This window comes from Acipenser ruthenus, chromosome 3, assembly GCF_902713425.1.
Source record: "Acipenser ruthenus chromosome 3, fAciRut3.2 maternal haplotype, whole genome shotgun sequence".
NCBI lineage: Eukaryota > Metazoa > Chordata > Actinopteri > Acipenseriformes > Acipenseridae > Acipenser > Acipenser ruthenus.
In genome coordinates this window covers 101,835,046-101,861,396 of record NC_081191.1, presented here as the reverse complement: position 1 = coordinate 101,861,396, position 26,351 = coordinate 101,835,046, and the positions used below count along the sequence as shown (strand labels likewise).

The 26,351-nt window shown below is 37.5% G+C and overlaps 1 protein-coding gene across 10 annotated transcripts in view; it reads left to right on the top strand.

The window, feature by feature from the left end:
• LOC117394663 (voltage-dependent L-type calcium channel subunit beta-2-like) overlaps positions 1 to 25,971 on the top strand; it is a 122,323-nt gene extending 96,352 nt beyond the window's left edge. For 6 of the 10 annotated variants that reach the window (XM_059019990.1, XM_059020026.1, XM_059020002.1 and 3 more), the window contains 11 exons: positions 6,001 to 6,123; positions 6,594 to 6,727; positions 7,716 to 7,792; positions 8,552 to 8,691; positions 14,163 to 14,243; positions 14,657 to 14,715; positions 15,350 to 15,459; positions 18,174 to 18,325; positions 20,800 to 20,895; positions 21,968 to 22,153; positions 23,569 to 25,971. In XM_059019990.1, coding sequence (XP_058875973.1) covers positions 6,001 to 6,123; positions 6,594 to 6,727; positions 7,716 to 7,792; positions 8,552 to 8,691; positions 14,163 to 14,243; positions 14,657 to 14,715; positions 15,350 to 15,459; positions 18,174 to 18,325; positions 20,800 to 20,895; positions 21,968 to 22,153; positions 23,569 to 24,108 — 1,698 coding nt within the window. In that variant the 3' untranslated portion in view covers positions 24,109 to 25,971. Of the gene's footprint in view, positions 1 to 6,000; positions 6,124 to 6,593; positions 6,728 to 7,715; positions 7,793 to 8,551; positions 8,692 to 8,835; positions 8,856 to 14,162; positions 14,244 to 14,656; positions 14,716 to 15,349; positions 15,460 to 18,173; positions 18,326 to 20,799; positions 20,896 to 21,967; positions 22,154 to 23,568 lie in introns of all 10 variants that reach the window. The other 4 variants (XM_059019996.1, XM_059020010.1, XM_059020014.1 and 1 more) reach the window with 2 other exon arrangements.
• The last annotated feature ends 380 nt before the right edge of the window (positions 25,972 to 26,351 follow it).

Sequence of the window (26,351 nt, the reverse complement as noted above, 5' to 3'; positions counted from 1 at the left end):
ATGACCTAGTGTGGCTAAGCCCCTGTAGTACACTATGTAAATGTTATGTCCAGTCTATAAAAATAGCTGTATGTCTGTGGAGAGGTTACTGTTTTTGCTTCTGAAGTGCTGTTGTGACTAGAGAGGGTTGTGAGCAATTATTCAAAATATTTACACTAGGTGCCAGTGGTTAACAACAATACAAAGCGTACAGAATAAATAGTCTCAGCTGACGCAACGTGATTCTTAGCATTTAAGGTTATTCAGTTTCTTGTTTTAAATATGTTTTTTTCAAATTATTATTTAGTTAAGATAAACAACTTTTGGTTCCCTGGTTTGAGCTCTGTTCATTTGTAAGTCGTTCCAGTCTCATAAGTGTTAGAACTGCATGCACACTTTGATAACACTGGATGCAGTTAAACCTGGCAGTGTTTGGTTTACAGGATAATGAGAGACACTGAATTTCAGCTTGTTTCTATATACTTCATTCAGTGGCGAGCTGCAGTACAGGGTGATCTAATTGAAGGAAGAAACAGTCCAGCTAGTGTCTTCAGTACATGAGAAACAATCAGTACACTAACTTAATATAAACGATGAAGTCTGTTGTCAACTTTTGTTGATGTAAAAAACCACCAACCACAGCATGCTATAGTAGGGTGCTCTGCTGCAGGAGAGATCCTGTGCCTTATTTGAAATCTAGTGTGATCTTTTCACTGAAGGCTCTGTGTATTCATTTTAGTTATGGTACTCACTGAGCCGTAACCACCTACATGTTCTGGGGCTTTGGCTGGAGGAGCTCTGTTACTGTGGGTCATTGTCTCTCTCTGGAGAACTGCAGCTAATAGATACACGTTTTGATAGGAGGCACAAAGACACTGACACTTCAGTGTGGCCTAACTCGGCAGTCTGCTGGATTCAGCAGCGTGTGATATTAACTCAGGACCTGCTTTTCTTGTCCCCGCACATCTCTCTATGCTGCCTCCCTTTGTGCAAACAATTTTTTTTTATCACTTAATTTCTATGCCGAATCCTTGTCTGACAGTCAATCTAATTCACAGGTAGCTGTATCTGAAACATTTTATCAAATAATTCAGCTGATGGATAGGATGGGAGTTTCCTTTGAAAGATGATAGGATTGACTCCTATACCTTTTCTGTTAGGCTTTTGGGAACCAATCAACATGCCCCCACATTACCACACCCCCTCAGTGGACCAAGCACAAGGTGAGGTTGCTAGGGAGTGTTCACGTTTCTAGATCTCAGACGAGCTCAGCTTTGCTATTTTCACATTTCAATAAGAATCAGAGACTGTATTCAAATAACTGACATTTGACTGACACGGTTTATGATGCCGTCTTTCAAGAGATGTCCTGTGACTTAATCATAAAATTTGAGGTGTTTGAAATGTTCGTTGCTCTGACTAGGTCTACATCACCTTCTGATTTCACGGCTGTGGTCTTGCTACTTTAATTGATGATGTTTTACTAATGCTATCATTGAGTGTATTGACCAAACATTGTTTTCACTCTGCAATGCTAGAGCAATATTCTGGTCTAAAACGTTTTCCTATGTATGACCATGAGTATCCTTTATATCACAGATCGATCTTAGCATTCACTATTGCTCTTCTGCTGTTTAATGCAGTCAAGACACTGAAGGGGGTAGTATTACAAGTCAATAACCCAATGATGTTTTTGACACACATTGCCATTAATGTATAACTCAGAGATACTTTGGCTTTCCCAGAGATCATTCAGTTTGAGACCTGTGACAGCAGACTGGTTGTGTTCCCCTTTGAATAAATAGATTAAGCTGCTTTTTGTACTGACCAATCAGGCTTCAGTATAATTCCAGTTCATAAGCTCTCATAAATTAGATTCTAACAATAGTAGGAATGTATGTCTTCCACTGTCGTCTTAGTGTTCTCTTTCCTACTACCGCCTAATGGCAATAACTGCAGTCCCACTCAGCTAATATCACATAGCTGGGCTGTGGCTCAGGCCTGGCACTGCCTTAGGCTTCTGTAAATATTTATATTTCTCCTGGCGTGTATTGACTGGAAGCAGGCATGTCCGGAAAGAGGCCAGGCAGCCTCTCACAGTGGCACAGTAGAAACCACTGGACCCCTGAATTCTCATATTTAGAATGATGCCACCACAGAACATTTAATGAGTGCACTCTGCCAACCTTCACTGTATATGAAAAGCTGATCGGTCCTGTACAGGTAGGCTTGGCCTAATTATTGAAAATCCTGAAATGGCCTAATTTCAAAAAGTTGTTTCACTGTCAATATGATCTTTTAAGAACATAAGAAAGTTTACAAACGAGAGGAGGCCATTCAGCACATCTTGCTCGTTTGGTTGTTAGTAGCTTATTGATCCCGGGCGAGAACAAGCTGTATTTGGTGAGTTATGAGGAGGCTTTTTAATTCCCTTCCTCTGGGGGTCCAGGTACAATCCTCCAGACAAATTTAACTTGTCCAACTTCGCCAATGACAGTAGTTACCAGACAACTGACAGACAAAGTTGAAAGAATATGGGTTACAGACTGGTCTTAAAGTACATTCCTGAGCTCATCTGCACTAAGGACTGGGCAACCAGTGAGAGGATAATAAACCCACGAAGGATGCTGTGTGTGAGTCCCAATTATATTTTTGACCCTGCTGAATAGAAACTGAAAAAAGTGACGCTGTTGATTGTATCATGATTTGGTAAAGGAGAAATAGGCACACCTGACAGTCTTTTTGCAAGGATCCAAAGAAAACTTTTGTTAAAAACTGTTTTATAATTTATAATTTAAAATTAATTTAAAATTTAATTTATGTATTTAATCTGTTTAGCATAGTACTATGTTACTACTGTATATATGTCTATTGTAGAATTGTTTAAAGAATTTTACTGTAATGTATTTGTCTGATGTCTAAGTTAGAAGTTGTGTTTGGTTTTTGGTGTGTTTGTAATTTAGGTTACATCAAAAAAGGTTCAGTTGAGCTATTTTATTTTTGTGCTTGTAACATATGTTGCATATGTTAAGTATGACTTTAAACACTCCCTCATAATAAGAAATTCATTATAACTGGGTGTTAACTTAGTAATAAAAAGGCAGGAATAAGGCTTTTAGGTTACTAGTTACAATTTAAACCCTTGTCTGAGCCTTGTGACTGGACCATTTCTAATAGAATGATGTTAAAAAAAAAAAAAAACATTAATTGAGCTCACAGCTGACCTACTTAGCATCCTGGTTTGAAATCTGCAGGTGCCAATTTGGGGCAGGGGCAGAGGGATATATTAGAGAGATTTGTGTGTGTGTGTGTGTGTGTGTGTGCGTGTGTGTGTGTGTGTGTGTTTGCAGGTTTTAAATTAACGTGGTGACAGGTAGCCCACAGGGTGATGTTTGTGCTAGACGAAGAAATATGACACTGTACTGAAGGTGGCTGAGTTTGTTCTAGGGAGGATTTTGTATATATTATGACCTGTTTTTTGGCAGGGGGAAACAGAGCTGGAATTGAGATTACTGTAGAACAACAGTCTTAGAAATTGTTTTTCTAAATTGGAATTTAAATGATTGCTTTCGGATTTCGTTTGTTATTCCCCTTAACTTTTTGATGGTGCATTTTACTAATCCGTTTACAGTAAATGTAATAAATGATCACAAAGGCAGCATCTCTACTGGCTGTTAATGTAATCTAATTAGTACTTTTTCCAGAGGTAGCATTATGAAATCTAAAGTATTCCAAATACATAAGGGTCAGTCTAACCCTGAACCCAATCCACTAACGCCAGTGCTTGTCCATCAATAGTAAAGAAATGCACCCTTTTCCAGTATAGTGCTTTCCATTTTCATTTTATGTTCTGATTTTAAAACTTACACTCAATATTCCGAAATGTTAGTCAATACCATACTTGCACATCAGATACTGTATACATTATTGGTATGCTTTTTGGGCACAATATTGAATTAGCAATACAGTTTTTCTAATAACTTTACTGTGCTTAGGTGTTCTGTGTTACCTTTCTTTATAAAAAATAAAGCATGTGAATCGTGAAATTTATTTATTGAAGTAAATTGATGATACATGCCAGGTTTTATAGATTAAATCATATGTTTTAATTGAACACTGGATGTGATTAATAAAGCAGGTAGATGTGAAAGTGCTTACTTGAAGAGTCTATTGGAAGTCTTGGAGGTACAGACATCTACCCTGCCATTCTAATTCTGAGCTTATACAATAGGAATCTCGAGCTGCTACTCCTTGACAAAGGTGTATATAGTTTTTAAACTAAACTAATCTAGTCTGTTAGGGTCATCGTGTTTCTTAAAAAATGTTTCTGCTTTCTTAAAAAAAAAAGATTCAGAGTGAATGATATGCTGGTGTTAAGCATCTGTTTATTCTAGCCATTATCTTTGATTTAAATGCTGTTCTATTTTTAGCCCCCAACCATCACATGTAACATGAGTAAGTGGGCTGTAACTTGCATTGCATGTGGTGCTCTTTGGGTTATTTATTAAGTTCATATTTTTACTTTGGAATATGTTATACGGTATATGGGCATTTTTCATACACAGATTATCATGTTGTTTTTCTAATGAATACAGAATGGTTTGTGAAATGTTTGAAAACAGAACAGTGAGATACTGCATCAGGAGCTCAGTGACGTGCTGGGGATTTGGGATTCTTGGAATATAATATATCTGTCACATTCACGTCAAGGAGAAGGAAATGGCTTCAGTCCAAAAAAAGCTTCATCAGCAGTAATGCAACTTGAAAGATTCCAAAGGAAAAAGTCCTTCAGAAAACCTGCAGAAAACAAAGCTTTTAAGTACAAATAGTTAAAGGATATTAAATGATGCAGTGACTGCAGGTAAACATGGGTTTTGCATTTTTAAACATGACTCAAGTCAATTTAACTACAATAAATACTGAAATACTGCAGTAGAGAACTGATCTCAATAAATAGAGCTGGCCAAAAACAGTTGTCAACAGACCATCAGTTCAGCTCTTTCAGTATAGCAGACACTAGTCTTTTAACATGGGGACCGGGTTTGATGTGCGAATGGAGTAAGAATCTCCATTTAGCAGTAGCACCATTATCACTACCCTTTTTCACTGTCCTTGTTTGTTTTTTTAACTTTAATTCAGATGTTTCAAACACATTGCTACTGTATGGAACCGCTGCTTCATAGTGCCTACAGTACTCCCTTCCTGTGCCACAGATCAGTCTCACCAGTGGTCTGGCTGCAGTTAGACCATTCGTGGACTGGAGCACAATAAGTGACAAATAGTATAATGTGCACCTTAAAGAATCAAACAACTCATAGATATAATATAAAAGGCTTTCATATAATCTTTAGTCATCTTGATTTAAAAGGGTGGACTGTGGAGTGTAAAGTCATTTCATTATCACATTCTGAAGATGATCTGAAAATAGTTAGACTGGTTTGCCAATATCCATAGTTTTCAGGTTTGGATGCTTCATTGGTATAAGACAGGGCTAAGCAGCACTAGCTGTACCTGCGTCACAGTTGAAAGATAGAGAGCACCATAAATATAAACAAAACAAAATGCCAGCTTGCAATTTTTTTGGAACTTGCTAGCTTTACTATGTTCAGTTATGCTTTTTAATAAGAAGATCAGAGGTGCCCCAGTGACTGCAGTATAAGTGGAACAGAGTCATGTATGACTTGCAGCCTTTGGCACAAATAAGTAAAAGGTTGTGTCATTGCTGGTATACAGATACGATATAACTAAATTGGGGTCAGTCAGTCCTTTAACTTCTCCCTTTGAGCTGTTATTTCACAGACACATTTCATATTATTATGTAACAGAAGACTTAATTGATCTTTTTCTTGAGACTAATACAGCTCCCTCAGTCCCCAGGGATTACATGCTATAAATATAATGCTGGTGAGAGCCATGCTGAGAGAGTAATGTTCAGACAAAGTGAGAGGCTTTGCTGGGATTTCATGCATATCAACTGGACTAAGACTGAAGCCTTGTTTTCTTATTCTTTCTCAATGGCAGACTAAGCATGTTGCGTTTGCTGTTCGGACCAACGTCAGCTACAGTGCAGCCCGTGACGATGAGGTCCCTGTCCCCAGCATGGCTATCTCTTTTGAAGCAAAAGATTTCCTTCATGTCAAAGAGGTGAGGAAAACCCATTGTACCTCTTCATGGGCTTTTGAAGTAATAACCCTTGTGTTAAAGGTATACTTTATCCAAAATTATATTTGTAATAGCTACAGTGGAATCCCTTGATTACAACCACCAAAGTAAGCAGTGTAGTACACTAAGTAGTTAGGCTATAGTTACTAAATTAATACAATGTAATTTTATGTAACATTACTGGCATTTATTTTATAATGGCCTATTCAATCTAAGACCTGATGGATTTAGCCCTGCTTTCAAATGTTAGCATTGCAGTCAACCTTAATTCCAAGTCATGTTGTTTAATCTGTTTTGGGTGCATTGCACTAAGGGGTTGCAATTAGGGGTCAGTTTCAGACCAGACGTCACTATAACTCTTTACATGTGTGTTGAGGTCATTTAAAGTTGGCTTTAGTGTTAACTTTTATTAAACTAGTGAAGATATTTAATATGTCACTGCCTTGTTTTAGAAATTTAATAATGACTGGTGGATAGGACGGTTGGTAAAAGAAGGTTGTGAAATAGGCTTCATCCCAAGCCCGGTGAAACTGGAGAACATGCGAATGCAGCACGAACAGCGGGCGAAAGGGAAATTCTACTCAAGGTAAGCCAGCATTTAAAATATTAAAATCCAGGCTTTCCATTCAGGAGGCCGAGGCATCGGAAAACCAGTACAAATCCAAACAAACCCAAGGGGCAGTTTTCCACTGTAAGATGAGACCTGCAGTTAATATCTGTACTATTAAACTCCTATTGAAATCCTCTGCAAAGGGGATACAATGGAGGCGGTCGCACTTCACAGATTTATCCAATATGTGGAAATTTGCTTATCCAATTGTCATGACGTTTGTTATAGTAACATTATTGAGAATATCAGATTTTGGCACATTCCACCTTACGTGTGTTGCAGTTTGGAGCACACCTTCCTGCATTGTAATGTAGGCTGAGAACTTGGTGTAACACATATTTATATAAAGTTAATAGTCAAAGGCTTCTTAAAGGAACATTTTCTTGATTTAACATTTAACAAACTCCTAAGGAGTGATTTCCAAAGTCCTTAATGTTGATGTAACACACATGATGTGGAGTGGGCCTTCTGAAGATATCGGGTTGTGTCTGTAATATATAGATGGACATGTGGGGGTGTTTGTCTGTTCATCCAATGCTTTTTTTCATCATGGTGATAGCTCTAACTTTGAATTTCCAGCTGTGACAAGGGAAGTATTTTTCTGGAATTACTTGTTAAACTCTTTATTACAAATGAATAATCCAAAAAGATATGTTGTGCTGTTGCAGGTCCATGCTGGAGTCATATTGACCATTCAACTACAGACTGTATTTCAGACAACAGCACAAGCTATTTTTGGTGCATTAGCCAATTAGGGTGCAAGTTTCCATCCAGCAGTTCAACAATGCAGTATTATTGAGTAGTCTTTTTTTTGTTGTTGTTGTTTTTCTATTCATTACATTTGAATTAGATTTATGTAGATTTTATATTAATATGTTCATCCAGGGATACTGTGTACATTTTTTTATTCTAAGCTATATTCTTTGTGCAGTCTTACATGCTTTTTGTATTTGTATTTGTACAGTAAAGCAGGAGGAAACTCATCTACCAGTTTAGGTGACGTGGTAGCTAGTTCCAGAAAATCTACTCCTCCGGCATCTGGTAAGGAGAAAAAGTATTTTGCTTAAGAAGAATATCTGTCAAGCACATTTTTAAGATAAGATTTTTCTAAACGAATCTTAACATGAAAAATGTTTAAAAAAGCAATAGAGTTTTGAAGTTATTGAAAGCAAAACAGTGGAGTCTGATTGTCATTTATATTTTGATTATATTAAACTGAACTATTAGCTATTTATAATTTAGGAAAGGTAGACAAAAGCAATACTATGTACTACTGTATTTTCTTGTGTTTTGTTTTAGGAATGCATAGCATACTGGTAGTGACAATCTTCTTTTTATAAGAGTGTTCCATACATTGTGTAGACTTTTAGTGCAGAAATGTTTTTGATGTTGCTGATGTGACTGTAAAGGGAATGTGTTCAGTGTTATTCAAGGTTAAGTCCTGATCTAACAGCAAGCAGCTGTATATCATGTATGACTGGGTATTGATTTTAGTCAAGGTCATCTATAAATATATCCTGGTAGCTGAGCCCCGGTATAAAAGATTCTTGAGATTGCTGTGTGAATGAACCGTCATGGTATAATAATTTTTTTTGTTAGCAAGGATTTCATCAGATCTTACTCCCAAGTTTAAATTCGTCTGGAGGCCCTGACTGGAGATATACTGTGTGTGTGTGTGTGTGTTTCACTTTGATATACTTTATTTTTCATCCTGTTTTAATTAATGTTTGTTCTTAATTCTTTGTTACTTTTAAAATAATGCAACCTTCGATAACACTGGGCCTGTTTGTTTGTACAAAGCTATTGATATAGATGCCACTGGCTTAGATGCAGAAGACATTGAGAGCCCAGCCAACCACCGCTCCCCTAAAACCAGTCCAAACAATGTAACGTCCCCCCTATCCAAAGAGAAAAGAATGCCCTTCTTTAAGAAGGTAAAGGTAATTTCTGAGCTCCTGTCACCTGTCCATGCCGCTTACCTGCTGCACGGTGCCACTCAGCCAGTCATGTTTACTGTCTGCGTCCTCTGCCGAGTCAATAACATGCATGCTTTGTTATTCTGTTTCTCTTCTATGCCGCTATAGCTAAACAGAAGCAAAAATCGGTAAGTTCACACTGACACGCGTTCTCCAGCTACCAGCACTGTTAGCATTTAAAACTCCAGCAAGATGGTGAAACCCTTCTGTATATTGGTGTGTGATATCAGTGTTTGTCGATTTTAAGAATATTTTTCTATATTAAATCCTAATGGTCATCTTAATGCAGCGATTCCTTTGCACAACGCACAATGCAACAGCTTTCAAATCGAAATCATCTTTTAATCCGTTTACTGCTGTAATAGAAATGAGGGCTGCTTCACAGATGCATAACAGTAGTACTCATAATAAACAGTGAACCAAAAGAGTTACTTTGAAAACAGTAAAAGAATATGGCCATTCTGAAAGTAATTCTTGGTAATCGAAAGCAAGTAATAGTAATAAAAAGTAAATTAAAATAAATCAAATTACTTATCTTTATTAATTCACACTAAGGATTTTTTTTTTTTTGTAACGTTGGTTGATTATAAGTAAAACAAAATACAAGATTCTCTGTAATTAGAAGTAACAGACAACTACTTTACGTATTCTTATTTTTGAAAAAAATAAAAAGAAATGCTTTTATCCTTATTTCTGTTAATGAGAATGAAGGTGAAATGCCAGCATCCTACTATTCTGGTAGTTATAGAAGCAGCTGTAGGCATCTACAACAGCTACACTCACGTATTGGCTTAATGTGAGTTCACTCAGGGAACTGTAGGCAAGCACCAGATGGAACCATCTTAATAAGCAGAAACCAGCTGCAAAAATCCATATCATTACATGTTCGTTATTTCCAGTCTGAGAACACAAAAACAATGTGTCCATGTTAACCTTCAACAGACTTTTTCCAAGTATCATTATTTGGACACACGTTTGTGAAACTTTATTTTGCATGCTGTAAGTTTCTTCAGAATGACTGAGATGTACCAATTTGTTCGAGTACAAATGCCAACAGTGCTGGAATTCAGAAGCACAGTAGCAACTGTGTTTACTAGTGTTCAGTGAATCTGGTGTCTTTTTTTGTGCTTGTGACATTTTCGTGCTGTCTGGAATATGAATGTCTGTGTGTGTGTGTGTCTGTGTTTATGTGTAATATAAGTGTGCTTTGATTTGCTCTGTTTTGTTTTATGGAGATTCCAATAGGTTTTTTTTGTTCCAAATAATATAAATGTAAGTTTTTAACTTCAGTTCAGGAGGAAGGACTGCCCACCCTCTACATACATAATGTCACCATTCAGCCAATCATAAAAAACTAAACCAAATTGATCTGTAACTTACCCTCCTTTTTGTTCAAATGATTCACATCCCTCAACCTCCCCCATTGCCACATTTCTTCAAATACCCCGTGGTTAACTACACAGGGTCAGACGGCGCAACCGAATGTCCATGAGATGAACCCTCAAGCCAAGTGGGTTTAAGGCCAAATGTTTAATCTTGTACCATACTCCATAAACATCAAATAAATACCATTCATTACAATTCTGTGTTGTGGGGGTTTGTCCTGAACAACTGAACGCATGTGAGGGCTGGAAAAGTGCCCCAGTCTTTGATGACCTTGAAATATACACTGGCTTTACACTGAATTGGAGAAGCTCCTCGATAACTGCTCTGTGCTAGGCTTTGTTTGACTTTGTTTTCAATTTCCACAAGGTTCAGTCTCCAAGATGAATAGTTTGTTCTTAGCTCACAAAATCTGTATATAAGTGGTTGTGCTGCAGCCCCTCCAGAGGTGTTGGAAAGAGTATATAGTATACAGGTAGTGGACAAAAAAATGGAAACACCAATGTAAAGTCACTTAATAGGGCGTTGGGCCACTATGGTATCCCGCTGTGTGGAGTTCTCGGCGGACCGTTTTTGATGAAACTGCTCGCACCCCAGGTTGAAATTTGCAGTCAATTGATCTGCAGTTGCTCGCCTGTTTTGCCTTGTACTTCGAATTAATGCACGGATATCACGATCCTGGAGTATGCCCTTCCGCCCACTGTTGCCCTTTGCTAATGATGTCTTTCCCTCGGAGTTCCATGCCAACATCACCTTAGACACCGTTGCTCGTGAAACATCAGCAAGTTGAGCTGTCTTGGTCACTGAAGCTCCTGCCAAACGCGCCCCAACAATCACCCCTCTTTCAAAGTCACTGAGGTCTCCTCTTGCAGCCATGCTAGCCATAATTATAGGCAACCAGGCCTGTCCAGCATTTTTATACATGACCCTAAGCATGCTGGGATGTTATTTGCTTAATTAACGCATGAGCCACACCTGTGTGGAAGCCCTTGCTTTCAATATACTTGGTGTCCCTCATTTACCCAGGTGTTTCCATTTTTTTGTTCACTACCTGTATATCAAACCAGTTCCAAACAACACTGGCACTGGGGATAATATTGTCTTAGGAGAACACAACCTGAAAATATAGAAGGTCAGGGCTTGGTCAGCCAAATCCTGTAAGACCTGCCCAGCAGTCACTCGTGTCCCTGTTATGCTGCCTCCTTTTTCAGTGTGACAGTGTATATTATTAGGGGAGGTTCTTTCCATGTGTTTTTATAATAAGAAAGGTGTCAGAGCACCTATTAATAAAGGCCCTCACCCTTCCCATTGGACACCTTGGATAGGAAGCTGGCTCCACAGTCTTTTGCATGATACACGTCAGGTAACTTGAATAAGCTGACTGGATCCCATTGGTTCAGAATAGTAGTTGTCTCTAATTCAGTGTTCAATCAGTGTACATTGTACTGACGTTTTGTTTTAAATGTATTTAAATATATATACAGGCTAACTTCACTATAAAGAACCCCCATTGGACCTGGAGAAATGTTTGTTATATCAGGGTGTTCACTATATTATTATTATTTATTTCTTAGCAGACGCCCTTATCCAGGGCGACTTACAATTGTTACAAGATATCACATTATTTTTACATACAATTACCCATTTATACAGTTGGGTTTTTACTGGAGCAATCTAGGTAAAGTATCTTGCTCAAGGGTACAGCAGCAGTGTCCCCACCGGGATTTGAACCCACGACCCTCCGGTCAAGAGTCCAGAGCCCTAACCACTACTCCACACTGCTGCCCTGCCCAGCAGTCTAGTTATGATGGAGCTGTATGGGAACAGTGAAAAAAAACTATAGTCTTCTGCAATCAGAAAACCAATCAAGTTGGTCTCCATGTTTGCTCAGTCGACTGTGCTGGCAAACCTCACAAAGCTGTCCTAGCTCCGTCTACGCAGACCGTGATGTCACTATAATAGGGTTTGGTATTTTTCTGTATCAGAATAATGACGAAATGGAAAATTTGAATTGAACATCAATATATAGTACTTTTATGAAGATCCCTTCACATTGATCAACATTTAAAGAGTATTGTGACAAAGTACTTGTGTCACATGTGTGGGTAACTGCATTGCAGGACAGAGAGACGTGGGGGTTGGAGGTGAAACGGCGGCACAAGCGCGCAGGATTTATCAACCACAAAACAGAAAGGCTGCATTCGCGTTACTCCTAAAAAGTCTGCGTTGCAGTTGGGAGTCAGCATCTGACATCACGGTCTGCGTAGACGGAGCTAGGACAGCTTTGTGAGGTTTGCCAGCACAGTCGACTGAGCAAACATGGAGACCAACTTGATTGGTTTTCTGATTGCAGAAGACTATAGTTTTTTTTCACTGTTCCCATACAGCTCCATCATAACTAGACTGGTAAATAAGTTATGCAAAGACTTATTTCAGTAACCCCAAGACCATCTTTTATTAGGAATCTGTTTAAGCAATTAAAGTTATGTACATCAGTTTTATATGGAGGATATTCCATGCCAAAATTATAAATAAATAAATACATACAGGAATAAATGAATAAATAAATAACTATAGAAATAAATACATAAATGTTAAAATAAATGAATACATGGACATTTGTATATTTATTCAGATATTTATTTATTCCTGTATTTATTTATTTTTAATTTTGGCATGGGTTATCCCCCATAGTTTTACCAGTCCAGTTTGAAAATTAAATGCAAAAGCTTAATATATGTACCAGTATTTGTCATTCACAATGCAATAGTTGTAATTTATACAAGCTCTTTTTGTGTGTTATTCACACCCCCATTCTAGGTGGCGCTACCACGATCACTAATCTTGCATGTGGTTCTCTACGCCCCTCTTGCACTGGCGGCGCTCTTCCATTGTTTTGAAGATGGGTCTGCTCCAGCGCAGCACCTTTTAGAATCTGCAGGAGATGTGCAGACTCTGCTCCCAGAGGATGCATGCCCTCTGTTGTCAGTTCCATCTGCGGTCAAGCAGTCAGTTTGCTTTACTCGGACAGGGTATGCATGCAGACCCACGTAATTTGACACAAAGTCTATACAGACTCTCAAAAGTGCGTAGCGAATGCACCCAAAGTAAACAAACGGGTCACGTGACGCTACCAACAATGGTAACCCACAGAGGACACATACAGAAGACTGTACAAAAGGCAAAATAAAACACAGTACAAAAAGCTAGAAATAAAAGGTGCAACACAGGGCAAGCGCTAGTCTTACTGAACAAGGCGTCCCGCGCCAGGAACCTGCTACACTACGTAACCCTCGCTATACATTACTTGGGATCAATATCCCCTAAACTAACCTACTTATGAGACGTTATTCTTACAACGACTCCTGCTTCTTCAGATGGCTGGGCGTTGCCTTCATAAGCACCGTGTTGCAGTCTGTAAACAATCATTTGATCAAACATAACAACTCCAAAAAGCACAAAAAACAAACCCGCTCCCACATATAAATTACATCAACACTAATTTCCCACAGTGCAGAGCAATCGCCCTGCTGCAGGTATGTTTAAAAGAAAACAGTAAAGAAATGAAAAAGGAAAGAATGTACACTTACATGCTAAGAAATAAATAATAATAATAAATAATAATACATGCTGAATACAGTAATTACATGTCCTTTCTCTTGAAAAAACTATCCAGCATAGATTGCTCCTGACGCCTGTTGCCTGGTTGCAGTTTGTGTGCAGATGACAGACAGGCAACGATTGCATTCGTCATGCATGATTCGTACCACAATAGGTCATCTTTGAATTAGTCAACCGTGGTCTTTGTTTTCACTGAGAGAATAACACACTTGACACTGGAGAAAGTTCAGTGTCAGTCAGTACTGAGATTGTTGTATCCGGGTCGATCCTGTACGTGATCGTTCTATAATAGGGCTAATTTGCATTGAAAAAATCAGTTTTTGCTGTTGGGATTGTTAAAAATGGGTGTTCGTTATAAGAAGGGTTTGTTATAGTGAAGTTGGGCTGTATTTAAAAAATATATGAAAATGACTTTTTTCCTCATTATGCAGACAGAACACGTCCCTCCGTACGATGTAGTGCCTTCTATGCGACCTGTAGTTTTAGTGGGGCCTTCTTTGAAAGGATATGAGGTAAGCAACATCTGCTACACCAGAATTCTTACCTGTGCCCTGTTTAAATAATAAACTGGAACTGAGGAGCAAAGAACTAGGGATAGAAAAAAAAATCTGATTTTATTCATTCACAATGAAATGTTTTTTTGTTTTCTTTTCAGAAAGGAACATCTTAAATCAGCCTCTAAACTATGTTATTATTGAAAATTAGAAAATACAGATGGACCTGGATATTGTCAAGCTGTCCCCTAAATACAGTTCATATCCCTGTAGGAGCACATGCTTAGAGCAGTTTTTTGTTAAAATTTTCCAACAGAACATGCCTTTATTTTTGCCTTTATATTAATTCCAGTTATTTCAAAAGAAATGTTAGGTGAATGAATAAGGTTTGTATTATATTTTCTTTCAATTTCTTTTCATTTTTGTTCTAGGTGACGGACATGATGCAAAAAGCACTGTTTGACTTTTTAAAACACAGATTCGAAGGACGGTAAGTTCTGTGATGTCTCTTATCAGTCATCTCTGTTTGTGTACATACAGTTGTGTAACACTTTGCTGTTTTAGCACAATGTTTTAAAACTGCTTTGAATTTTTTAAAATGTCATTTATATGTAATGGATTGCAACCGCTGCTAGCATACACTTTAAACACAAGAACATGACTACGTTGCTGCCGCTGCTTTGAAATTGAAGTGTGCGTTTCGTCTAGTACAAGCTTCTGAGGCTGACACTTTTCTAGTCAGCTAGTCGACTATGCAGTGCTACCCCTAGTGGTACCAGCCCAATCTCATGATAATCTTTTTTTATCATTTGGCATAAATTGGCATTAAGGCTGGAATTCTCTAACTGAACTCAGCAATAAGATGGGCATGATACTGAAGGCTAGCTTCCCACGTTCTGCTGCACGTTCCACATCTCCTCTGTGCTGCTCTCCACAGGTGAAATGCAAGAACTACATGTATTGAATTTTAGGATTTCTACAGACAGATAAACAGCATACTACACTGTATAAGCATTAGATCTGGGGTCTTTAGGCGGTAAATACCCATACGGTAATGGTTTCATTTCTATTTTAGGGAACCAGGGTTATGATAATAACCTAACGTTATGTTGGTTTCTTTGCAGAATATCAATCACACGGGTCACAGCCGACATCTCACTTGCCAAACGCTCAGTATTAAACAATCCGAGTAAACATGCAATAATAGAGCGCTCCAACACAAGGTCCAGTTTAGGTGAGTATTGTGAATGCTTTTTCTTTAGAAGTGTATTAATAGCATATGTGTATTCCGCCCATCCAGGTGGTGGCAGCTCATTTGCAGGGGTGACATTGAAAAATCTCTGAGAAACAATATCTCCTTTCCCCAAGTACAGATTTTTACTTCCCAAGGTTGCACACCGAATCAGGGGCCGAGCTAGGGGTTTGAATCCAGGATCTTCTTCCTCGTCTTCCTCCTGTCTGACCACTGTATATTTATATAGACTGCCTACTAGTACACACATAGATTGAATTGTTGTAAGATTTTACTTTGAATTGAACATGTTAGGGTTTAGTTTGAAATTAAATGAAACTCCCATCATCGATGCATGCATTTTGTAGGATAAATGCCTATAACATTTAGTTGGGTTTTAGTTTCAGGAACAACTAATACTGTAAAGAGTATGGTAATCATGAAGAAAAGAAATGCAAGACTTAAATATAAATAATGATAGATTTTATCATCTTAGACCGTGCTTGATTTTATTAGAGCACTTTAAAACACTGGGCAATCGATTTCCTGATGAGACATCTATGTGAATTACATAAGACAGTGCCATCCAGACGTATCTACTCTCGTAAGAATAAACCCGTGACTGATCATATTGCAGGAGAAAGTATTTCAATAAGGATGGGAAATACATTGTTCTTATGTTATTAGGTAAGGTTTTTAAAATAGATAAACCCATCTTTTCATAATAATACTAATACAATGACTGACTCTTACAACATTCTACATGATTCCTTGCTAATCTGCATTTTCAGTTTCTGAGGGGGGTGTTGTCATCTTTTGTTGCTGTGTACCACCCGTTGTACAGTGCTTGCAGCTACTGCTTTTGCAATTGGTGATTACATTTTCAATGCTTTGTATGAGAACCTGATTGTTCTGGCTTTTTCCATTCTATTGCATCATTCTGCCCTCCCTTTCCAGATGCTTTGGGTATGTATATGATATGCTTGTTGTTAATTATCTAGCTGTTTCTTTGTGTTCAGTGTTTGTTGTGTGCTACAGTACTTCAAGAACAGCTTAGAGGAGCAGATTAGAGGGAGCCAAATGTGTGTTTTAAAGAGCCTGAACATGTGTATTACCTGTAATTACTAGAAATGTCATCATTAATATGACATCATTAATATATTAATGAAAACGTAATTAGCATTTTAATAGTAGTAATTGTTATTCAGTAGAAAAAATAGAGCTTTAACCTTATGTCTCTTACTGAAAGTTACAATAAAATACTGTATATTCCCAGATGTTCTAATTATACATGCTCATATGTCCTATAGATTGAACATTTTGAAAACCTAGAACAGTTATAACAGTGAGAGGCTATAAATAACAACCCTTGCCAACAGTAAAGTACAACAAAACAATGGATTCAGATACATTATTCCAGGAACTTTTTCAAGCATTTAATAGGGTTTAATTATTCTAGGTGGTGGTATACTAGTAATTAAATAATACAGTAGGTGTTGGTTTTTTTTAAAATAACAAAAACAAATAATAATACAAGCAAGTGCATATGTTATTAAATAGTGGTTTAGTGAGAATATATTTTATCCTGATTTCAGGAATGAATCATCTTGGCTTTCATTTCTCTTCAACATGGTTTTCACCTCCTGTCATCCTGCATTTTACTGCAGTTTACCCTCCTCAGTTCTTTCTCAGAATCGCTTAAAGAGAATATTCCATTCCTGGGTTTTGAAAATGTTTTAACCCTTTCCCAGAGAAACCTCGGGCTACAGAAAAGTTCACCCTTAGGGCTCTATTCTTGAAACATATTGAAAAATAATTTCCATTCAAACTTGTAGGTTGTTTCTGTGTATTGCAAGCTGAATCCCTGCTTTGTCTGAGAATGAAATGACCTGGAATTCATCTGGTGGGATGGTGGAACATCCTTTCAGATAGTGCTTCATTTATAAGTACTTCGGGGAAACTGAATCTCCTACAGTATATGGTAGATAGATACAGGGTGTAATGGTTTAATATCTTCCAAAGATATTGATTCGTGTACCTATTAACCAATCATCTTCTCCACCAACTTGTAGTTGCAGGTCTACAGACTGGAGGTTTTATGTTTTTCTACAAAAAATGTTTAACATTTCTGGTGGAAGTACTTTGACATCCATAATGTTTATCAGGAATTATTTCAGAATTAACTGGATAATCCTGTACTAACACTCTTCTTCCAAATGAAAATTGAAACAAACTGTATGTATGATTGTAAGCAAAAGCAGTGGTGGAATGTTAAGATGACCAGCTTGAACGGGTGGCTAACATGCTTTTAGTTTCCTCCCAATGCTCCTCTCCAGTGTTAATAGCGTAAATGCCCTTAGCAGTTGAGTAATACCATGCATTTCCCAGTGTAAAATATTTCTGAAAGTATTATTTGAAAAGAGTCTTAGTTATATTTACATACTTTTATGGTTCAAGAATAGAGCCCTTAACAGATCTATCAAACGTGCAGTAAAAGTGTCACATGTCAATTGTCAAAAGCTGTTTTGCCTGTCATTGTCATTAAAACCATAGATAATAGGGGATATGTAAACTTTTTGTTGTTGTTTTTGAAAGTATATGTTTTACTATGGAGACACGTATCTAATCATAAAAAACATGTGGACAGCTATTAGATTAAATCCTTAATACTAACATTATCAAATAATTACTATTGTTTGTTCTGTTTTTATGTTTAGCTGAAGTGCAAAGCGAAATTGAACGAATCTTTGAACTAGCAAGAACCCTGCAGCTGGTAGTGCTGGACGCTGACACTATCAACCATCCAGCTCAGCTGGGAAAAACTTCACTTGCGCCAATCATTGTATATGTAAAAATTTCATCTCCAAAGGTAGGAGCTTTCTAAAGATACTAGAACAGTTGTTTTCAAATGTAAGTACCTCAAAAACTGAAGTCAGTATAAGTATGTCCTTAGGGAATTAGGGTTTGTTTATTTTTTCAGAACACACCGGTTTCATTTGCACATTTCTTTTCTGAAATGAGTAAAACACCAGTTGATGTTTCTAAACTGTTAACTCGTTAATTCGTGGAGTGGGTTTCTCGGTGGGTTTCTCTGTAGGTAGGAAAGATCCCATTGTTGTTTAAAAGACCTTTGTATCATGTTATGTTTCGGCCGTCACATCCTGGTGACTTCCCTGTGGTCTCAGTAGAGCTCACAGAATCATGTATCAACATGTATATACATTCAGTACAATAGAGTGTAACTATCTACCCGTCCCTCTGCAACACACAGGGACATATTTTCAAAGCGTTTCCTTCATTCTTTAATTAATGTCTATTTTTTGGAAGAAGAAAAATCACGTTAATGTTACAAACACATTGAGCATGCTTAAGAGGACTAAGGTGTTTGGTTATATAAGTCTCGCTATAAGTCTCTCGATTATAAAGCACCTCAGATATAACGCTCCTACAGCACGCCCCCCAATTCCCTATACTAGTGATTCATGCAATATTTCTACAGTAAATACAGTACCAATGTTGTTCAAACTCAAAACAACTTCTCGATCTAACTTCTGTCTCTGAACTGAAGAAAAGCTGTGCTGGCACTTTATAACAGATATCTAATTCAGCATTCATTTTATAACTAAATAAATATTAGGCCTATTACGTGGTTGTCTTTTCTAATGTATTAACTTTTTGAGCTTTGCTTCAGCCCCTCTCTGGCAGCCGATCCTGGAGCGAGCCCATTCCCTCTTCCCCTCGCCTGACCCGCTCTCCTTTTCGCACTTGGTTTGCTTGTCTGTCACTTTGAACTGAACTCCCGACCGCCATTTAGCCAGGCTATTTATAGTTTAAAAACTACAATTAAAATAATCCACGAGTGGAAATGTTACCCTTTTTTTTTTTTTTTTTTTTTTTGTAAAAACTATAGCGTTGATTACGTGGTGCTTTATGCATGGTTAATTCACAGAAAGTTACATTTTTGCTTCACTATATGTGCATTAGAGAGAGGGAGTTATTTTATTTTGTATTAGTCAGATGTGTGTTGTAATGTGTCCCTCAGCGCCCACGACCCTCTCCCCCATTTATAACGCTCTTCAGTTATAACGCTTATATTGTGTTCCCCCTGAGACCCGTGTTATAGCGAAGGAGCACTGTAATATATTGTATATAATTGATTGAATCATTGATCAGATGATTGGCCAGTAACTTTTGGTATGCTATGGAATCCATTTTAGCATGTATTGGAACTAAATTTCCTGTTCCATTAGAGGAAGAACAGCCCCATAGAAGGGTATTACCACCTCCATGCTTGACAGTAGGTATGGTGTTCTTCTCTTTGTATGCCTCACCAGACTTTCTCCAAACTATCAGCGTGACAAAATAACTCGATTTGTGTTTCATCACTCCACAAAACTTTTGACCGGAATGATATCCATCATTCAAATGCGTTTTGCAAACTTTAAGCGATTGTCCTTGTTACGTTTTCCTAAGAGTGGCTTTTTCCTTGGCCTGTGACCATTGAGGCCTTCACCATGCAATACTCGACCTATGGTTGACATGGAAACCCCAGTCCCACTTCCAGCCAATGAATTTTTCTACTTGTTCCTGATGAAAAAATCTTCTTTCTTCCAGACTGTGGGAGCGTTGTGACAGTACCATGAGTCTTGTACTTCCTGATAATAGAAAATAATTGTTGAAATTGGGATACTCAAATGCTTGGAAATCTTCTTGTATCCTTCTCCAGCTTTATGACAATAAATCATTTTCTGCCGAAGGTCTTCAGATAGCTCTTTACTTTCTCCTAATTTTCTAACCCTTTTATACTCCCTTTTAATCAAGCATTTTCTAGACTTTTCTAGAATTAGGTTCTGCATTATCATATTGAAATTTCTAGCACCTTGTAGACAATACTATCATAGTATCAAAGGGTATGATTACTTTTGAATTCGCTTTTTTGGAGTTTTGCAAAAAAAAAACTGCTGGCATAAATAATTGTAGACATCCATTCTTGTAACGTTTTTTCCTCATCCACAAAAGCAATACTTTTGCTACAAAAGATTTTTCCTAAAATTCTTTGTTTTCGAGAAATGTCTAGAAATGATACATTTCCATTGGGGTATGTCAACTTTTGACTACAACTGTGTGTGTGTGTGTATATATATAAAAATCAGAAATGATCTATTGCACTATATTCTGTGCACTATATCCATTATGACTTCTTGTTATGTGTAATGTAAAGCTGTTGACAAAATATTGGAAAAACTAACTTAGAAAACAATTGTATATAGAAAATAAGTTATTAGCTACTATATACTGTACATGTATATAATACTGTGAATGTATTTGTATTATTACTTTAAGGTTTTACAGAGGTTAATAAAATCCAGAGGGAAATCACAGGCAAAGCACTTGAATGTCCAGATGGTAGCAGCTGACAAACTGGCCCAGTGTCCTCAAGTGAGTAACTTTCACCAGTAAATTCTTTGATCAATGGTTTATCAATTTTACCCAATCTGAAATATCCAATTTAAATGTTATCATATTCTCTTTATCCCATTTTATGCCGTCTAAGAATAATAAAAAAAATAAACTCTAGGGGTAGCAACCGATACCTTTGCTGCCTGGTTTTATTGTATCAGATAGTGTTCCTGTGTATCCGTTCTTACAAACATTATTTTAAATGTTTTGAATCCATTCCATTAGTTGAAGGCATATAAATGTCTTAATGTGCCGATTTAAAGTAATTACAGCTAACACAATTGTTCTAGAAATGTTTTCTTCCATTCACACCTGTTCACTATATAGGTCTGAAATATGCAGTATTGAAAGAAACACTTATGATATCTGGTACTGCTATAGGTTAGAGAAATCTCTGTTTGCAAGTCATGCTTTTAGACCGTCTTGCACTTCAAGTTTATTTTAGCCAAATGGTCAACATCAAAGTGTTTCCATGGCTACAAACATGATTGTTTCTGCAGCTGATGGCTATTATTTTGTTGCAGCTGAGGAAAGTAAATGCAGAGGCGGCTCTGACAGAACATTCTTGATCCCAATGGATTTTCAGAATTAGAGGGGCAGAGTAACACTTCTTGGTGTTGTTTGTAAGCAAATGGTTTGAGCAAGAGACTATCCCTAACAGTAAATTATCAGTTACCACTCAAAATATAAATCTTACTGTAGCTTTTTCTCTGCTGTGTATATGTGCTTGATTTTCCCAACTCCCCCCACCCCCCACCCCCATCCCCTCCAACTCACATTTGGGACAGGTCCCTAGACCCAATTCTGATAAAAGGTATTTAAAAACTATAAAAATGATCTAAACATTTTGTATTATTGTATTATTACATTTTGGTTTATTTTGTATATTGCCAGCTATGTAAAACCTCTAAAAATCAATACATAATCTATTTGTGTTCAGAATGTGTAAATGTGATATTGCTGGTTGTGTCAATAAACTGGATTGTAACAAACAGTTGTTTGAAATGTATGATAAACAATGAATAATATGCAATGACATATTCTTTACCAGGACATGTTTGATGTCATTCTGGACGAGAATCAGCTGGAAGATGCCTGTGAACACATGGCTGACTATTTGGAAGCCTACTGGAAGTCAACGCATCCCCCAAGCAGCAACCCTCCTAACCCTCTCCTGAGCTGCACACTGGCCACAGCAGCCCTTCCAGCCAGCCCTGTGCCCGTCTCCAACCTCCAGGTACAAGTACTGACCAAGCTTAAATCCAATCTGGGGCTTTGGAGTTCCAATGAGAAGAAAGATGAGCAGGAGAACAAAGCAAAGATATATGAATAACAAAACATGCAGGAGATGGCCAACTTAAAAAGTATGCCACCTTGTGAGAATGCCCCTCTCTTGGTATCTCCCAAAGAGTCAAGCATGAGAATGCTATCTAACTGGATTCAGTCAGGCTCCACTACCACAGAATGATGCAGGGTGCTGCATAAGCCGTTAAGGCAACAGGGGACTGAAAGTGATTTCAGGATAGCAGTTTACAGACTCAAGGAAACATGATGGTTTCAAATTTAAAATAAAAAAGGTTCACTAAACTTTTTGCATAACAATGTATTTTCTTTTATCTCTAGACTTTTATGTAGGATAGCACAGAAGCATGTCCCCTATATTTTTTAAATTTCTTTTTTGTAATGTGTCAAGAAGATTAAAGCAAATAATTGTATTGCTTCTTGATGAGCATCCTTTTTCCAAGCTCTGGTTGTGTGGGAACAAGTACACTAATATTTGAGTCCAGGATGTATTAGCTCTTGTCCTTTATACTGAGCTACTGTGTCTTCCCTTGACTCTTACTATCATTCTACAAGCGATTCGAAAATGGTCACTCAGTTTTTAAAAAAAATTATTTCTTCCATGTATCTGTTAAAATAACATTTTTACATTGTATACCCCTGTTCATTTTATAACTTCTAACATTTGTTAGTAAATGGCTATGCAGGGCAGACAGTGATAATCATTTTATTGAGGTAGCAGATGTTTTATTTCTGACTGAGTATTTCAATTTTAAAGATGACATTTAGAAGAATTGATCACTTTCACAGCTGAATGGTAAAATCTCTTTAACAAATGGGTGTATTTTTGTAATGTTATAGTTTCATCACCACCTGGTAGCAATTTAAATGTAACTTTTTTTTTTGTCCTTTTAGAAAAATGTTAAAATAATAGGTGTTTGCACTACAAGCTTAAAAAAAAGTATGACTCAATCAATGTAGATAATTTTTGGGCCCATTACTTAAGAAATAACAGCCATTCACTTTTGTACAGTATATTAGCAATGATCTGATGGATAGTGTACTGATTATATCCCTAACCTTACTGCGTGTGCTGTACATTGTTTGGTAGTATTGCATGTGAAATAGAATTATTGTAAAAAGCAAAGGGACTTTGCTGCATGCATTCCATTTTGTTTTATTATTATTTGAAGCCTCACAGGTATTTGAGAACTCACTGACCTCTGTTAGCTTAAGTTTACCATCGTAAAAGCAGAGTATAATGCGAGTTACCTAATCCTTGCCTGGGGGGCTCAATTTGCCTGTTTATTTGTGTGCGTGTTTGTGTGTGAAAACAACCCTAACTACTTTGCATGGTGTGACACTAACCAGGGCTCCCAAGGAGAACAGAAGAGCGAGAAGTCGGCGCCTGAACGGACCGGTTCTCGAGAACAGGAGGAGGAGGAGGAGCCCCGAACTGAGCCTACGAAGAAATCGCAGCATCGCTCCTCCTCCTCGGCCACCGCACAGCACCATAACCACCACCGCCACCACCGGAGCGGAGGAGGGGGCGGGGCGGGCAGCCGGGGCCTTGCCTGCCAGGAGACCTTTGACTCGGAGACTCAGGACAGCAGGGACTCGGCCTACGTGGAACCCAAGGAGGAGTTCACAGAGGAGCAGGACGAGCATTACGATTCCCACAGGGAACACAATCACAGGGACGAGTCTCACGGGGGCGGCGGGGGTGAACACAGGCACCGAGAGTCACGGCACCGGTCAAAGGAGCGTGACCGGGAACAGAACCACAATGAGCGCAACAAACAGCGCAGCCGGCACAAATCCAGAGACTTCACCGAAAGGGACGGTGAGGTCGTATCCAAAAAACGGAATGACGTCGCTGAATGGAACCGGGATGTGTACATTCACCAGTAACTTTTGCCGACTCTGCCACAGCCCTCCACCCACCACTGTCCCCCACCATCGCCCCCTTGACTCCCAAATCAACCCTTTTCTTTGTGTTCCTTTTAAATTGACAAAGTGTAAAACAGTTTTGTGTAACATTCGTACCTCCGGTTGACCCTACTCTCTAGACTGCATTGCAAACCTTGTTAATGTAAGGCTACTTTGTACAGCTGTTACTAATACAGCAGCAGTGTGGTTATAGAAAGAAAAAAAAGATATATACATATTGTTCATTAGTGCTCTATTTAAATGAGCATGGTACAATTGCAGACACCCTGGTGTTGTATTGTGCTTCTTGAGGGATTTGTTTGGTACCTGCCACTTGAACAATATATATTACAATCAAACTACTGTTAGAGTTTTTAATCAAAAATATACATGAGGTTGAAATCTCCTTTGTTTTCAGCAAGCTGGGATTAGCACTGCAATCCTTTATTTTTTATCGTTTACATTTTTTGCATGCTAATAATTGAAAGGTTATTAATTATATGTACCTCTTTTGGGAGAACTTGGTCTTGCCTTACAAGACAAAGGAATAGTAACACCATTTTCTGGTGCTGTCTTAAAAAGAAGTATCATACTGTTTGTATTTAGACACTTTATACCCAGGTGGACTTGTCCAAAGGGACTTTAGTGCTTTTAAATTGACAAAGGGTAAGTAAACCCCACATGGATTTGCAAGTATGTAATGGTAAGTTTGCTATTTTAATTGCACAATCAAAATAGATTTGAACGCATAGATTCAGTGAGTGTGAATTCAGTTTCAATTCTTAGAGCCCCCTTTAATTTAAGCAGATTATCAATTCTAATGATTCAAACCATTTTAAAATGTTGCATACGTTTTAGTTACCATTAAATCATCAGCCTATTACTTATATTCAGTCTACTTTTAAATCTATTATGGATATATGTTTTACTGTTATTCTATTCTCATATTATTTGGAGTTGTCTGGATTTCAAGTTAGTTCACATTTTATTCTGCACTAAAATTGATTTTAAAGTAGACTGAATGTACATTTTTTTCTTAATGTGAAATCATTTTCATTTGGCCGCTTTTTTTTTTTTGGAAATAAAAAATACATTTACCTTTGCCATTTTTCTTTAAACTGCTTCTCTTTGTTGTTTTGTGAATAAAACAATCACATTAAAAAGCATTTTTTAAAGCTTTTTAAACATTGCAGAAAATCAGAGCTGCGCTGGGTACTGTATATGCACGTGTGTTGATTATTATTATTTTTTTTCCAAATAAGATTGGTAAGCATTTGTATATACTTCATAATTGCCTTTGTAGATATTGACGGTATGTGAGTAGATGAACCTGTTGCACTGTTAAATGGATTTTATTTATTTATTTAACTGTACAAATGGTGGCTGTTATGTACATGTTGATTTTAACATGCAGGACTCTCATTGCATCACCAGGAACTGTGTTCCAATGCTTTTGCTGTACAACAAAGATATTTGAATGATTTTAACTGGGATAGGTTAATGTTCTTCCTGTTTTAGCATCTTTGCAGACAGTATACATTTGGCATGATCAATGATGTATTTGTTTATAGGAGCTGCTCCAATCTTTATGCTATACTCAGTTGTGTTTTCTGCGTATCTATTTGGTGTGACTTAAGGATCTAACTTTGAGTTTTCTTGGCTTTTGTTTTCAACCTTTTTTTTCTGCTTAGAGACTAAATGCACAATTCACTCACTGATATCATTTCACATAGACTTATTTTACAGGTTTAAAAGGTCTCAAGTGGCTATTTAAAGAATGTACATTGGACATATATGTAAAAAAAATAAACTTCAGAACAAAGAAACAAAAACTACAGTGTTTTAAAACTGCAAGTCAAAAGCACACACTATTTTTTCCCAGTAGACTGGCCATAAGCCTAAAATAACAATATTGAATACTAGTATATCCATTTGTTCTGACAGTGGAAGGGCCTATGTACTGTTAAAACGGGATACACTACATCAGTGATTGTGTTGTAAGTTATTTCATGGTGGGTTATTTAGAGAACAGGTGGAATGGTTTTGTTCAGCCCTTTAAATGGTATGAATGTTTTGAGAGGTAAGGACACCTCGCACAACACTTGCTGATCTCCTGAGCGATGATGTTTAAGTACTATAATTTGAAGTGCTGTGGCTCACACATTCATGCACGGGACAAAGCTTCTCATTTAACAAAACTGAATGATAATAACCTTTCCTTTCAA